The sequence below is a fragment of the Mastigoproctus giganteus genome, chromosome 14, assembly GCF_048544385.1.
Source record: "Mastigoproctus giganteus isolate SK-2022 chromosome 14, ASM4854438v1, whole genome shotgun sequence".
Taxonomy (NCBI): domain Eukaryota; kingdom Metazoa; phylum Arthropoda; class Arachnida; order Uropygi; family Thelyphonidae; genus Mastigoproctus; species Mastigoproctus giganteus.
Window position 1 is genome coordinate 50,783,185 of NC_143588.1, and position 14,034 is coordinate 50,797,218.

At 36.7% G+C, this 14,034-nt stretch overlaps 1 protein-coding gene across 1 annotated transcript in view; it reads left to right on the forward strand.

Moving 5' to 3' along the window:
* The window catches only part of LOC150075134 (leishmanolysin-like peptidase), an 807,866-nt gene that overhangs the window by 515,642 nt on the left and 278,190 nt on the right, over positions 1-14,034 (forward strand). The window contains 2 exon segments of the mRNA XM_090388304.1: positions 5,169-5,286; positions 8,796-8,971. Of these exon segments, the coding sequence (XP_090244430.1) occupies positions 5,169-5,286; positions 8,796-8,971 (294 nt within the window).

Genomic DNA, 14,034 nt, shown 5'->3' on the forward strand with positions numbered 1-14,034 from the left:
ATGATATGCCTTCTGTTTTATGTCCAAAAAGGGAGATACAATGAAGAAACAGTTGACTCCAAAGGATTTTCTTTAATTTGAGAAGGGTCTGCAGCAAGCATAGCCAAGACATTGTCAGCATTATGTTACAGAGGTGTCAAAATTAGGGTCAATTTGTGGCTTCAGTAACATCTACAGGAGTCAAATCAGTTAGAGGAAATTCCTCCAAGGACAAGGATGGTTTTCCAACAATTACAATACTTAAAGTTAGTTACAAAACAAGTGACCTTATGTTATAATGCTAAGAAAAATAATATTAAGTATTAGAATGAAATCAGTCAGCAGACAGCAGTTACAAAGTATATTTTGATGTCATTGTCAACAGCAATGTCTCAGTAATATTATTATTATTATTATTAGCTACATGGTGCAAGGAAGCCTTATGCTGCACAAGCCAAAAAAAAAAAAAAAAATCCCGAGTTACCTTGAGAGAGAGAGAGAGAGAGTGTCAAAAGTAGAAGGGAATCGTCAAGAAAGAGAAGAATAATGATATCCAGCTCAGGACCCTGGGTGTGCCAAGCCCATACTCACCAGATGTGAGCCCCTGGGATTATAGGAGCAGTGATTATCAATCTAGGAAGTGAGTTAGCCATACTAGAAAGTTTTGACAGTGACTCCAAAGGATCACTTGAACTAAATATAGCTAAATATAACTTTGCACTCCGTGCAAAGTTATATTTAGTTCAATAAAGACAGGTTTTTAGCTTTCTTCTGTGCCAAATAAGTCAGTTATCGCTTTTGCTGTGTTTCCCCCACAGCTTGGAAATCAGATAGGGTTAGAGGTGGCAGAGAGAAAAGCACTTTATAGCAGGGCAGGGAGAAGGACAATAGTCCAGGCAGATGAGAAGAGCCCTTAGGTGATCTTGTAGATTGAAAGTCAATGGTCACCTTATCTTTGATATGTGACAGCAGGTGCTAATCGAAGTTGGTGCACTATGGCCATAGTTGCCGATGTGCCTAATAAATCCCGAAACAAACAAACAGCTAATCGAAGTGACTTGTTGAATATTGCTTATGTATACAGAAGGCTAAAGTGCTTTAAGGCTTAAGCCTCAGGCTGCGAAGGTTTTAAGCCCTTTAAAGCACTTTAGCTAATTCCCTTTATGCACCATCAGACATCTCTCATATTCCGGAGTTATACTTCATAACTGTTTTGTCATCATTGCATCAGTAGAATACCCACCCACCCACTGAAGAAGGGCCAGATATCCCTGAAGTGCCGTCTGGGTGGTGGTATCCACTGAGAATAAGTAACAATAGTCTTCTCCATTGGTGAAGCGTTACTTATTTGAAGCAGTGCAGTATCATAGCAACTTGTGAAGATATTCACAGTATGAGATATAACTAAAACAATGCTGTTTTTACTTTTTTTAGAATTGCTGCATACTAATATGTTGCTTTTGCACAAACTTGCAAGTTATCTAATTCTTTTGCAGTCTGAGTCTTATTCACTTTATACACCATCAGGCATCTCTCATATTGTGGAGTTATACATCATAACTGTTTTGACATCATTGCATCACCAGGTACCACCCACCGAAGAAGGGCCAAATAGTGCTGAAACAGTCACCAGGGGGAGCTTGATGCTACTCAGAGTTTCCAAGAATAGGTAACAACAGTCTTCTCTACTGGAGAAGCATTACCTATTCTAGGAGTTTTTTGAGTGGTGTGAGTTGAAGGAGTTACTGTCCCTTTCATTTTTCTATACCGTTTCTTTTCCTCTTCCACTCCTACTATTATTTTTCCCTCTACTTTTTGTTTTTCTAAGTCTAATAGGGACAAATGGATAGCACAGTTATTATCCCATACATATACAAAATATCCCAGAAATGGTGCTGTCTGGGTGGTGGTGGTGGTATCTGTGGAGAATAAGTAACAATAGTCTTCTCCATTGGTAAAGAGTTACTTATTTGAAGTAGTGCAATATCAGGGCAACTCATTGTGAAGGTATTCACAATATGAGATTTAACTAAAAGAATGCCGTTTTTAGCTTTTGTTTTTTTAGAATTGCTGCATACTAATTAAATTAAATTTAATTTTCTGTTTATACTCCGGCACGACAACCAAGTCAGTAGAGGTTACAATAAATCATCAATACAAATATTTATCATATTTAGTAGTCATGGGCTTGAACCCCTGTCCACTCAAGGAACACGTGCTATGCACTCTCACTCCTGACCACTCGGCTACGTCAGGCCTAATATACTGCTATTGCACATACAGGAGGAATAACAAAATTTAAAATTAAATGTACTTATCTCTGGAGTCTTGTTTCCCTTAACATCTTACTAGCTTTTCAACCCCAGCTGACTGGGCTAGCCGAGTGGGTAAAGTACCTGCCCGGCAACCCAAAGGTCGCGGGTTCAATTCCCGCCTCGGGCTTGGATCCAAGTACTGCAAAAACCTTGGGAGGTGCAATATGGCCACAGAAGCCGATGTGCCAACAACTACCAAATCAAAAAAAAAAAGCTTTTCAACCCTGTCAACCTTTGTATCATCTGCAAACTTGGACATTAAGCTTGATATACCATCATCAATATTATTTATAAATACAGAAAACAACAATGGACCCAACACTGAATCCTGAGGGACTCCACTAATAACATTAGTCCACGATGAGCAGTGTCCATTAATTACCACTCTCTGTCTTCTGCAACTCAACCATCGCTTTATCCATAGCAACAATTTGCCACCAATGCCACACTGCTCCAATTTGTGCAGCAGTCTTCCATGTGCAACAGTATCAAAAGCCTTTCTAAGATCCAAATATATAATATCAAAGTTATTCCCTGCATCCAATTCTTTTGTGACTACATCATAGTATCCAATCAAATTGGTCAGGCAAGACCTTCCCTTAACAAAACCATGCTGTGTCTGAGCTATAACTGAATTCTTGTCAAGATGATCCTGCAGTGCTTCTTTAACCAGTGCTTCCATTAATTTTCCTAGAACAGAAGTTAAACTCACAGGTCTATAATTACTTGCGTCAGCCTTTGATCCTCCTTTGTGAATTGGGGTTACATTTGCACATCTCCAGTCTGTGGGTACCTCCCCTGAGTCCAAGGAAGCTCTCATAATTATGGCTAACGGATTGCTTACTTCCTTTGCTGCCTCCTTTAATATAACTGAATAGATCCCATCCACCCCAGGTGCCTTTCTTGTATTTATCTTCAACAATTTTTCCTCCACTTTACTCTCAATTATTACAAGATCATCTAGCTCACTGCCAGTGTTTATTTCATCTATGGCATTCCCCTTCCTGAATAACTCCTCATGTGTGAATGTAGATACAAAATATTGATTTAGTTTGTTAGCTACCTGAGCAGGTTCATGAACAGTTGAACCATTGATATCAAGTGGACCAATTTGATTCAACCTCTTCCTTCTAGTGTTTACATAAGTAAAGAACTCCTTGCTGTTTTTATTTGCATCCCTTGCCAAAGATTCCTTGTAATCTGCCTTCACCTGCCTAACCTCCTTTGTAACTTGGTTAAAGATCAACTTATATCTATCATAGGCTTCTGTGTCACATGTTAATTTATATGTATCCCATGCACTTTTCTTCTCTGCCATATGTCTCATTAGTTCATCTGATATCCATTTAGGCCTGAACTTTGAACAATATTTCTTGTTTGGTATGTAAAGCCTAGTAGCTTCCCATTTTGAGTTTGCTGTTGGTAACATCATCAGTTGGTCCCACTGTATAGAATTTAAATACTGTCTCAGACCATCGTAGTCGCCTTTACGAAAGCAATAACCCTTCCCTTTACCCCTGATGGTAGTTACCTACTTGAGTAAATCCCACTTCAGCACACTGTGATCACTGCACCCTAGTGGTTCCTGTATCTGCAGATTCTTAATGCATGAAGAATCACTAGTGATAATCAAATCAAGAGTATTGCTCCCTCTAGTTGCCTCCCGAACATGCTGATTTAGAAAACAATCATCCAATAAATCCACAAAAGCCTTGCTAGTGTGTGAGTGACCAAACCACAAATTCCAGTCAATATCTGGGAAATTAAAATCCCCCATTAATGAAGAAAGGCTTAAGTTTTGCAGATTATGGTGTCTGGAGACTAGACACCTGTGAGGTGATCTGATTGAGGGTATAAAGCCTTGAATGGTTTGAGCATGCTCAAAGCTGATGGGATTCTTCCTCTTGCTCAGAATAATCACCTGAAAGGGCATAAATTTAAATTGAGGAAAGACAATTGTAGGATAGATGTGCAGAAGTTTGCCTTTAGCCAGCGGGTAGTTGATTGATGGAACAGACTTCTATCTTTTGTTATGGAAGTTGATAGTCTAAATAAATTTAAGGCTGAGTTGGACAGATATTTGGAACAAATGGAGGGGTGAAATGGGAGCGTTTTTTTTTTTTTTTTTGTAGTTGATGCTGCATAAGCTTGCTTTCCTGCATTGCATGCCTCTACTAATGCTAATACTAATTATTAATGGAATAGAATCCTCCCTTTTTAGTGTGGTTGGTGAAGATGCTGTAACAGTGATGGTTCACTTTTATGGGAATTAGCACTGCACCAACTGGAACTCCTGAAATTTTTAGTTTTTGAATTTAGCCTTGAGAAGTCTAGTACCAAACTATAGTGGCATCATAGAGTATTAGTATAACCAAAGGCAGAAATAAGATCTTATATTGTGCTGAAAAAGAAAAAAGCACACTGTCACCCTAAAAATTATAGAACTTGTTATATCACTATAGTTACGATATGTGATGGAATTAAGGACTTTTTATGGTGTTGCTTTTTTTAACTGATTGTTAACGTGGTTAAATGGACTACGAATATTTGTGATTGTTTAAAGTGTCTTACTGCGTATAGTTATGATTTGGTTATTATTATTTGTAACATATAAACATTATTTTTAAAATTTTAATATTAAACTTTATTTTTAATATTAGTATGAGAATCAGAGCATAATATCCATATCTTTCCTCAGGAAGCAAAATAAATATGTTCTATTCTATGTACACAGAACTATACATTTTTTCACTTTGTTTTGTTAAGATTATATCAGGGATTATATTAGGGAAAAAAAAAAGTTTTGGTCTTATTCAGTTTTACATATCTTTTAATTTAAATATTTGACTTTAGGCAATACTGATATTTTTATAGAAAATGTCCAAACAACCAAGCATTTTTTCCCGAACATGATCCAAGCCAGTATTGTAAAGAGCGTTGCGAGAATTTAACAACATGTGGAGAGGTTGTAGTTCCAGATGAGCACCTTGAGGTATTGATTTTAAGTTATTTTTTATTTTTTGAAAAATATCAGTGAATAATAATGATTGTTAATTACTAAATAATAATCACTATTATTAAAAATAAGTTAAATTCAAAGGTCATCTAGATAATTAACTATGTGAGGAGTTGAAGCAAATAATTTGTATTTTCTTATCTACTCGGGGGGGTTTTTGTTTTATTTTTTTTCCCAACTTGTGCAGCAAAAGGCTGTGGCTTCCTTGCACTATATGGCTATTAGTATAAAAAAAAAATAGGTTATATAAATTCTCCTAAACCTCTTATTTTTACTACTTTTAATTTCATGAATGATATGACATAGCATATATCATTAATGAAAGTAAACTGTTGGGTTGGTATACGTGGGGTTAATTTTCCCCCCTATTGTTTTTAATCCTTTTGCACTTAGAAATCACTCTGCTCACTCAGATATAAGTCATTTTTTACCTCATTCTCTCTCTCTTATAAAAAAATTATGGAAAATCAGTGAAATAGAGTGAAAAGTGAGTTCATTGCTGTCATATCCATGAAAAAAGTTTGATTTTTAGGAATACTATTGATTAATAATTGAATTGGTTGCATTCAAAGATGTAGTCAAGTATGGTATTCTGGTCTTGCGAATTTTTCAGCAACCATGGCTTGCTTTCCTTTTGTATTTACATCACTACATTTTTATCATTTTGAATTCCTAATTGTTTTACAATAAATAAATAAATGTCTGCTTATACTCAGGATGGCTGAAGCCAGAACAACAGAAACTTAACTCTAGTTAAGTTTCTGTTGGTTTAATGCTATTAAAAATAAATGAAATTTATTTTTAATAGCATTTAAGCAGTTATTTTACTATGAAAATTTTACCATTACAATTTTTATTATTTACCATTGCATTCAACATTGCTTCTGCACTTGGAATCCATCATGTGGAGACCTTAGACAAGTGTAAATTGTTGTGTAAAATGGCGTGGAGATGAGCGAAATCCCAGGTGCCGTTAGACCTGTAAAATGCTATGGGCAGACTCATAACTAATTCCCACTGCATTTGCAGTGAAACGAATTGTCACATGTCTGTCGCTCAGCCTTTGCAACCATCTCACTGTCTGTGGTTGATGGCCTTCCTTCTCTGCTCAGGTGCCTGCGTAGCCAGATGGGCCAGAGCGGCAGTGCGTAGTATACGCTTCTTGATTAGACTGGGGTTCGAGCCAGTGACCACCAGATACGGAGGATGCGGAAAGGTCAGGTAATGACCACCGCATATCCCCAGAGCAATATGGCCTTAGTTGCTAATGCTCCTAAAAACCAAACAACAGCAACAACACCTACTATGCTCATCAAAGACACTTGTATGACAGCACTGAATTCCTGTTTCCACTTTTTAACAGTGTCACATGATGGACAATTCTGCCCATACACAGCCTTCATTTCTTCACAATTCCATCAGCATTGAGCTTACTCAATCTATTCAAAGTCTCAAAAACCTTGATCAGATCACCTCCTGGATGTCTAGTCTCAACCCTAGGGGCTCACATCTGGTGAGTATGGGCTTGTAAAATCCAGGGTCCTGAGCTGGATATCATCATTCTTCTCTTTCTTGGTGATTCCTTTCTACTTCTCTCTCTCTCTCTCTCTCTCAGATTTTTTTTTTTTTTTTTTTTTTAGCTGGTACAGCATAAGCCTCAAGCTTCCTTGCACCACATGGCTAATAATAATAATAATTTACAGAACTGAAGCCTGTTTTGGTAAGACCACCCTTTCATTCCCTTCACCAATCTCATTGCCCTTCTCTACACCCATTCCACCAGATCTGCATCCTTCCTAAAATGAGGCCTCCAAACCTACAAGGCGCCTCCGTAGCCAGGTGGGAAGGAGCAGCAGTGCGTAGCACACGCTTCTTGATTAGACCGGGGTTCGAGCCCGTCACCACCAAATACGGAGGATGCGGAAAGGTCAGGGAATGACCACCGCATATCCCGGAGCAATATGGCCTTAGTTGCTAATGCTCCTAAAAACCAAATAACAACAACAACCAAACCTACATGCAGTACTCAAGATGCAGCCTATCCATTGCCTAATACAATGGAATAATCACTTCCTTGTCCCTGCTAGAAAAGTTTCCGTATATCACAGACAAAACTCCATATCTGTCTTGGCAGCCTATCTGCATTGCTGAGAAAACTTCATATCTGCACAATTATCCCCCAGGTCTTGTTCATTTTCCATTGCCCTGAGTGAAGTACCACACAGTTGGTATATTAGTTACCCAGATGCAGACCCCTGCAGTTATCAATGGTAAACTAATTTGTTTAGATCTTGTTGCAGCAGTTTACTCTGATCACTGTCATTAACCACCCTGCAAACCTTTGTATCATCTGCAAATTTAGACATTAAACCTGATGTACCTTATCCGTATGGTTAATAAATATAGAAAACAACAATGGGCCCAGCATTGAACCCTGGGAGAGGGCTCCACTAATAACGGTAGTCCCTGAAGATTGTCCAGTAGGCTGACAGGTTGCAAGTAACAACCCAGGTTTGTTAGTAGCATTAATGTTCTGTGTCACTATTTTTCAATGGGGCAATGAACAAATATTAAATTCCTTTTAAACTGGGAAAACCTGTACCAGAAACATATGAAATGTTAAAAACTGTTTATAGTGATGACACATGTTATATTAGTATGTTTTAATGGTATATGCGGTTCAGAGATGGATGTGAGGATGTTCCCAATGATCCAAGAAGTGGGTATCCATCAACCTCTCGAATTGACAACAAAAGTTGCAAAAGTTCAGAAAATTGTGGTAAGAGTTCATTGTTTGACCCTGGATGATGGCCAATGAATAAGAAGATGATTTGTCAAATTTTACATGGAAATTTTAGAAAAGGAAGGTCTGTGCAAATTTTTTCCAGACAGAATTTCAGACACTTTCAAATTTAATCCTAACTATTGAATTTTCCTCAATATTGCCATGTATTTGTTAAGTAAATCTTTAGATCTCCTACCCTTGATATGATTAGTACCAGCACATGCAACAATTTCACCTTTTGTGTCCTTAAAAGATTATAGCTGCTGTACAATGTTTCAACTTTTGCTGCAGGCAGACACACCCTGGCCCCTTTCTTCCTATTTTCTTTATAAAATATATTTCCCATTTCCCTTTTCTTATTAATCAAAATGTCTAGCTTTCATTGATTTAAGTGATCAGTTATTGTCTGAAGTTCTTGAAGATCTTAAAGTTCTTCCCACAGTTGTAAGATGTTGATTTTATGCCACAGTGATTTTATTCTTTGTAATTTCTTAGTATTGTGTGAAAGGTATACTTTATGTAAATTTAGATTTTGTTTGCGATAAAGGATTTTAAATTTTGTATTTTCAATTAAATGCAAAATCTCAAACAAACATTATCAGTTAATTAAGTTATACTCTTGCCAACTATATATGCACACTGTGAAATTTTGTGAATTCATCTTTGTATTTTTATATTCTGTGTTTCATTTGTTTTGCAGGCATGTAAAGTGTGCAGTGCAGCAGGACATCTGTGCCATTTAGCAAGTCCGGCAGGTCCTGGAATCGAAAATGCAGATTTTGTATTTTATGTTTCAGCAATGCAAACTGATCGCTGTCATAAAGGTCAAACCGTTGCTTATGCTGCCCATTGTCAACAAGAAGCTGCACTTGATAGGTAACAAACCTACAGGACCTTCACAGAAATGTACAATATTTTTAAATCTGTTTCTTATTTATACACATATTTTGTTATTTATAAACATATCCAATATTGAAAATGTTTCCATTTCCTATTTTAAATAATTAAAATCAGTCAGTCCCACCGAAAAGAATTTAAAAAACTGCCTAAGTCCATTGTAGTCAACTTTATAAAAGCAAAACCCTTTACCTTTGACAGTAGTTATAATTTAAAGTAAGGACCACATCAGTAGATTATGATTACTGCCACCTAGTGGTTCCTTCATCTGGAGATTCTTAATGCATGAAAAGTTACTGCTGATAATCATATCAAGAGTGTAATTTTCTCTTGTTGCTCATCTAATATCCTGTGTAAAAAACAGTCATCCAATAAAACCAGAAAAGTTCTGCTACTATGTGAGGGAGCAGGCCACAGTTTCAAGTTACAATGTGGAAAGTTAATATTCTCCATTATAAGACATTCTAATTTACAAGCCCATTATATTTGTCTATGTAATAATTAATTTTACACATCATAGTCATGGGCCTGTAACATACTCTTGTTCTCATTTCCCCCCCCCCCACTGCTTATGTTACACCAAACTGACCCAAACTGGTCATCACATCAACTGGTTTCACAGGTTTAGATTCTGTGTGCTTCTTAACCAAGAACATAACTCCTCTTCTACTTCTATCTTGTTATGTCCTGTCATGTCCAATCTGTGCACATTGTAGTCACCACGTTGAAATTCTGCATCTCCTTTGTTTGAGTAACATCATGGCCGACCGGGCTAGCCAGGTGGGTAAAGTGCCTGCCTGGCAATCCAAAGGTCGCGGGTTTGAATCCCGCCTTGGGCTTGGATCAAAGTACTGCAAAAACCTTGGGAGGTGCACTATGGCCACAGAAGCCGATGTGCCAACAACTACCAAAAAAAAAAAAGAAAAAAAAAAGTAACATCATGTTGCTTGATATCCTTATAATGTCTGCATTAAGTGACAACTAATACTTGAAATTCATCAAATTAATTTGTTACACCCCATAACATTAGTATATAAGCAAGTCTGTGTGCACCTGTCTTTTGCTCTTAGTAACTCTTATACAGCCATATATTTGCTTGTCCTGTGAGGATCCCTTTAGAGATCCTCACAGGACAAGCAGATATAGAGTTGAGTGGGTGAACACTACTAAGGACTGACAACTGTCCTTAGAATCTTGTTTGTTTGTTTGTTATTTGGTTTTTAGGAGCATTAGCAACTAAGGCCATATTGCTCCGAGGATATGTGGTGGTCATTCCCTGACCTTTCCGCATCCTCTGTATTTGGTGGTCACAGGCTCGAACCCCAGTCTAATCAAGAAGCGTGTGCTATGCACTGCTGTTCCTGCTCACCTGGCTACGGAGGCGCCTTAGAATCTTGTGATTGAGGAAGTACTTTGCCATTATTGCCCATTTAAATAATATTGTTTTTACCTGTATTGTTGGAATGCCATTCTGGTTGATAAGTATAAGTTTACTTTTAAAATTAAGCTTGAAGCACTGTGTTTGTTAGTTTTCCAAAAAATAAATTGTCCAAAATGTTAAAATACTCATTGCTGGTTACATTTTGAGTATGTTCATAATGTACAGCTACAGCACCTAGATAGAATAAAGCCAGTCAATGAAGTGAAGTCACTACTGAAAGTCATAAACACAATTCACTTTGTGTTTCCCAAAATGCAAGAAGGTGAAAAAAACTACATCTAATAACAAAATAATGCACAAATATGTAATATATATGTAATTAAAATTAAGTAGCAATGCTAATTGATATCAGAGAAAAAAAATTGATGTAGGATACAGTTATTGATAGAGCATGTATTTCCTTTATTAAGTGAAATAATTTTTGCAAATGACAAATGCACTGATATTAACTGCTTTGGTTTACAAAATGTGAGTGGAAAAACAAGTAATTTTTAACAATGCATATATATCAGGGCTCAACAAGTGGTTGTCATAATTGCTTAGAAATCCAGCTTGGAAACTCATATTTTCCCGGTCAGTTTAGCAGTTATGAAGTTGGTCCACAAGTTCTCTGTTTTACGCAAAGGAACAATACAATGGACAAAATTCAGCAAAGGAACAATACGATGGACAAAATTCAGCAAAGGAACAATACGATGGACAAAATTCAGCAAAGGAACAATATAATATGATGGACAAAATTCAGCAAAGGACCAATATGATGGCCTCTAGTATGCATGATAAATTGTATAGAATATGGAATGAATCTTGTTGGTTTAAGAAATGTGATGAAAAATATAACTGAATCAGTCATATCTGTCTTTAATGAGAATAGTGCAAAATTTGGAGAGCATTTTGTAATTAGCTTCTTATTCAGCAAAATTTATCCCTTTTTTTTTTTAATTTATCAGGGAAAAAATAAATGAATTTTTGAACAAAATTCCATAAGCTATACAATACAGTGCTCATTCAAGAGAGCACTATTCTGTATACCTTATGCAGTTTTGTTAAATGCACGATTGTTGTAAGTCAGTTGTTTGTAACTTGAGAAGTTTTCATTTAACATCTCTTCTGCTTTTCTGATTGTGTGGTTTCAGTACATTGGTAATAGTTACTATATCATTTATAATTAGGTTAACATATAGATAAAAGTTTATCATCAAAAGAAATTTAAAAACTTTTAATTTTCATTAAGTTTAATTATAAATGGACTGATCAACATCACAGCATGCAGACATCAGCTGCTTTGGAAAGTTTAAATTATATGAATTTAACATTTACAAGCAAGGTGAACACCATTAGTATTAGTAATGGCCGTATGGTGCAAGAAAGCCTATGGCTTATGCTGCACCATCCAAAAAAAAAAAAAAAAAAATCCGAACAAAACAATGATAAAAATAAAAAAATAAATAATAATAATTAATTAAAAAAAAGGAAATGAAACCTATCATCCTATGTGCTTCCCTTACCCAAAGGTACTATCCAGATGACCTTTGAATTTCCCCAAACTGTCGGCCTACCACCCATGAAGGCAACTTATTCCAGTAATTTATAACTCGTTGGCTAAAATAAAACTTCCTGCAGTCCAATCTAAACATTTCCCCCCATAACTTGAATTTATGTCCCCTAGTTTTAGCATTATTTATAATCTTGAAAATTTCATCCTCATTCATTTTACTGATGCCTCTCAGAGTCTTAAACACCTCAATCAAATCTCCTCTAAGGTGTCTAGATTCCAAACTCTGCAACCCACATATTCGAAGTCTTTCTTCATAAGAACGCCCTTTTGCCGATCTCACCAGGCGAGTTACCCGTCTTTGCACCCTTTCAAGAAGCTGAATGTCTTTCTTTAGGTGCAGTCTCCATACTTGAACACAGTATTCCAAGTGTGGTCTAACATAAGCCTTATATAATGGGATTATTACGTCCCTATCTCTACTTGCAAAAGTTCGATAGATCATCGATAGGACACCATGGGCCTTCCTTGCAACCTGTTTACAATGCTCAGAGAATTTCATGTCTGACCGTATCGTAACACCCAAGTCCCTTTCCTCCAGTACTGGGTTTAGTTGAACTCCACTAAGTGAATAAGTTATTTTGGAATTACTGTTTCCCAGGTGTAATACCTTACACTTTGTTGGATTAAAGCGTAGCTGCCATTTTTCTGACCATTCCTGAAGTCTATCTGGATCTCTCTGAAGAAGCTCAGCTTGACAGTGATCATTAACTACTCTACCAATTTTAACATCATCTGCAAATTTAGACATCACACCCTCTATCCCTTCATCAATGTCGTTTATGAAAATTAAAAACAACAGTGGTCCTTTTTCAGTGACTGCATAATGGCTGACCCAGAAGACTTTTTTTAATATCCCCCTCCACTAGATTTTCGCACTGGTAACTAAATCTTGAACAAGCTTCTTGAATGTACTGTTAAAATTAATTAAGGATATCACTAAATCTACTCAGTACAATTTTGGAAGAACTATTCTATACTGAAATACTTGCATAGGTATACTATAAGCCTAATGTAGCCCAGTGGTCATGAGCAAGTGTATAGCATGCGTTCCTTGAGTGGACCGGGGTTCAAGCCCATGACTACTAAATACGATAAATATTTGTATTGATGATTTGTTGTAAACTCTACTGACTTGGTTGTTGTGCTGGGAGTATAAACAGAAAATTTATTTTTTTATTTATCCTTTATAAGGCATGAACTCATCTCTAACAGAATCTCTCCACTCTCTGTCTCATAGATGTTCTGTTTCTGCTGCATGCCTTTGCTATAGATACTTCCATGGGCACTGTTCTTCTGAATTGGCTTCTATAATCTCTCTCTCTCTCTCTCTCTCTCTCTCTCTCTCTTTTCCAAAGTAGTCTGAACACGTGCCACAACCAGGCAACATCCTTTTACTGCCCAGTTTCCAACTCACAGAACCAACTTTTCTTCTCCCTTACTTATTCAACTTCTGTTTTCTGGAACAACCTTCCTTCATACGTAATTTCCTGAAAATTACAATCTACAGAAGTTCAAGTCTAATTATCAACACATATCTTTTACCATCCCAACCTTCAACCCATGCACGGTTCTAATACCTCTCGTGTTTGGGGTTTTCATTAAAAATAAAAAATAAAATAATAATAATAATAATAATAAAACAATTTAAAAAAGATGTGTGAATTGCAAATATGGTATATTGATAGTGGAATAATCTTAGTGGTAGGGAGTCCTAATATACACTGAAAGGACAGAATTAATGGGGTTCCTGGGCAATGCGATGCTGTCACCCCTCTCACTAGTGGATGAACCCACTGCTTGGAAGGTATATTGGTACACTACATCACTGCATTCTCGTAGATGGTAGTTCGATGTCAGTGTGAATAAATGTCGTGAGTTAAACAACAACTTTGAAAGGGGAATGATAGTGGGTGTCCAATGCATGAGTCACTCTATCCAGGAGGTGGTATAGAAATTGCACTTTCCCTGTTCAGCAGTATCAAGAGTGTATCGGGAATACACCATTTCCAGAATAACATCTCATCGTGGACAGCACTGTGGGTG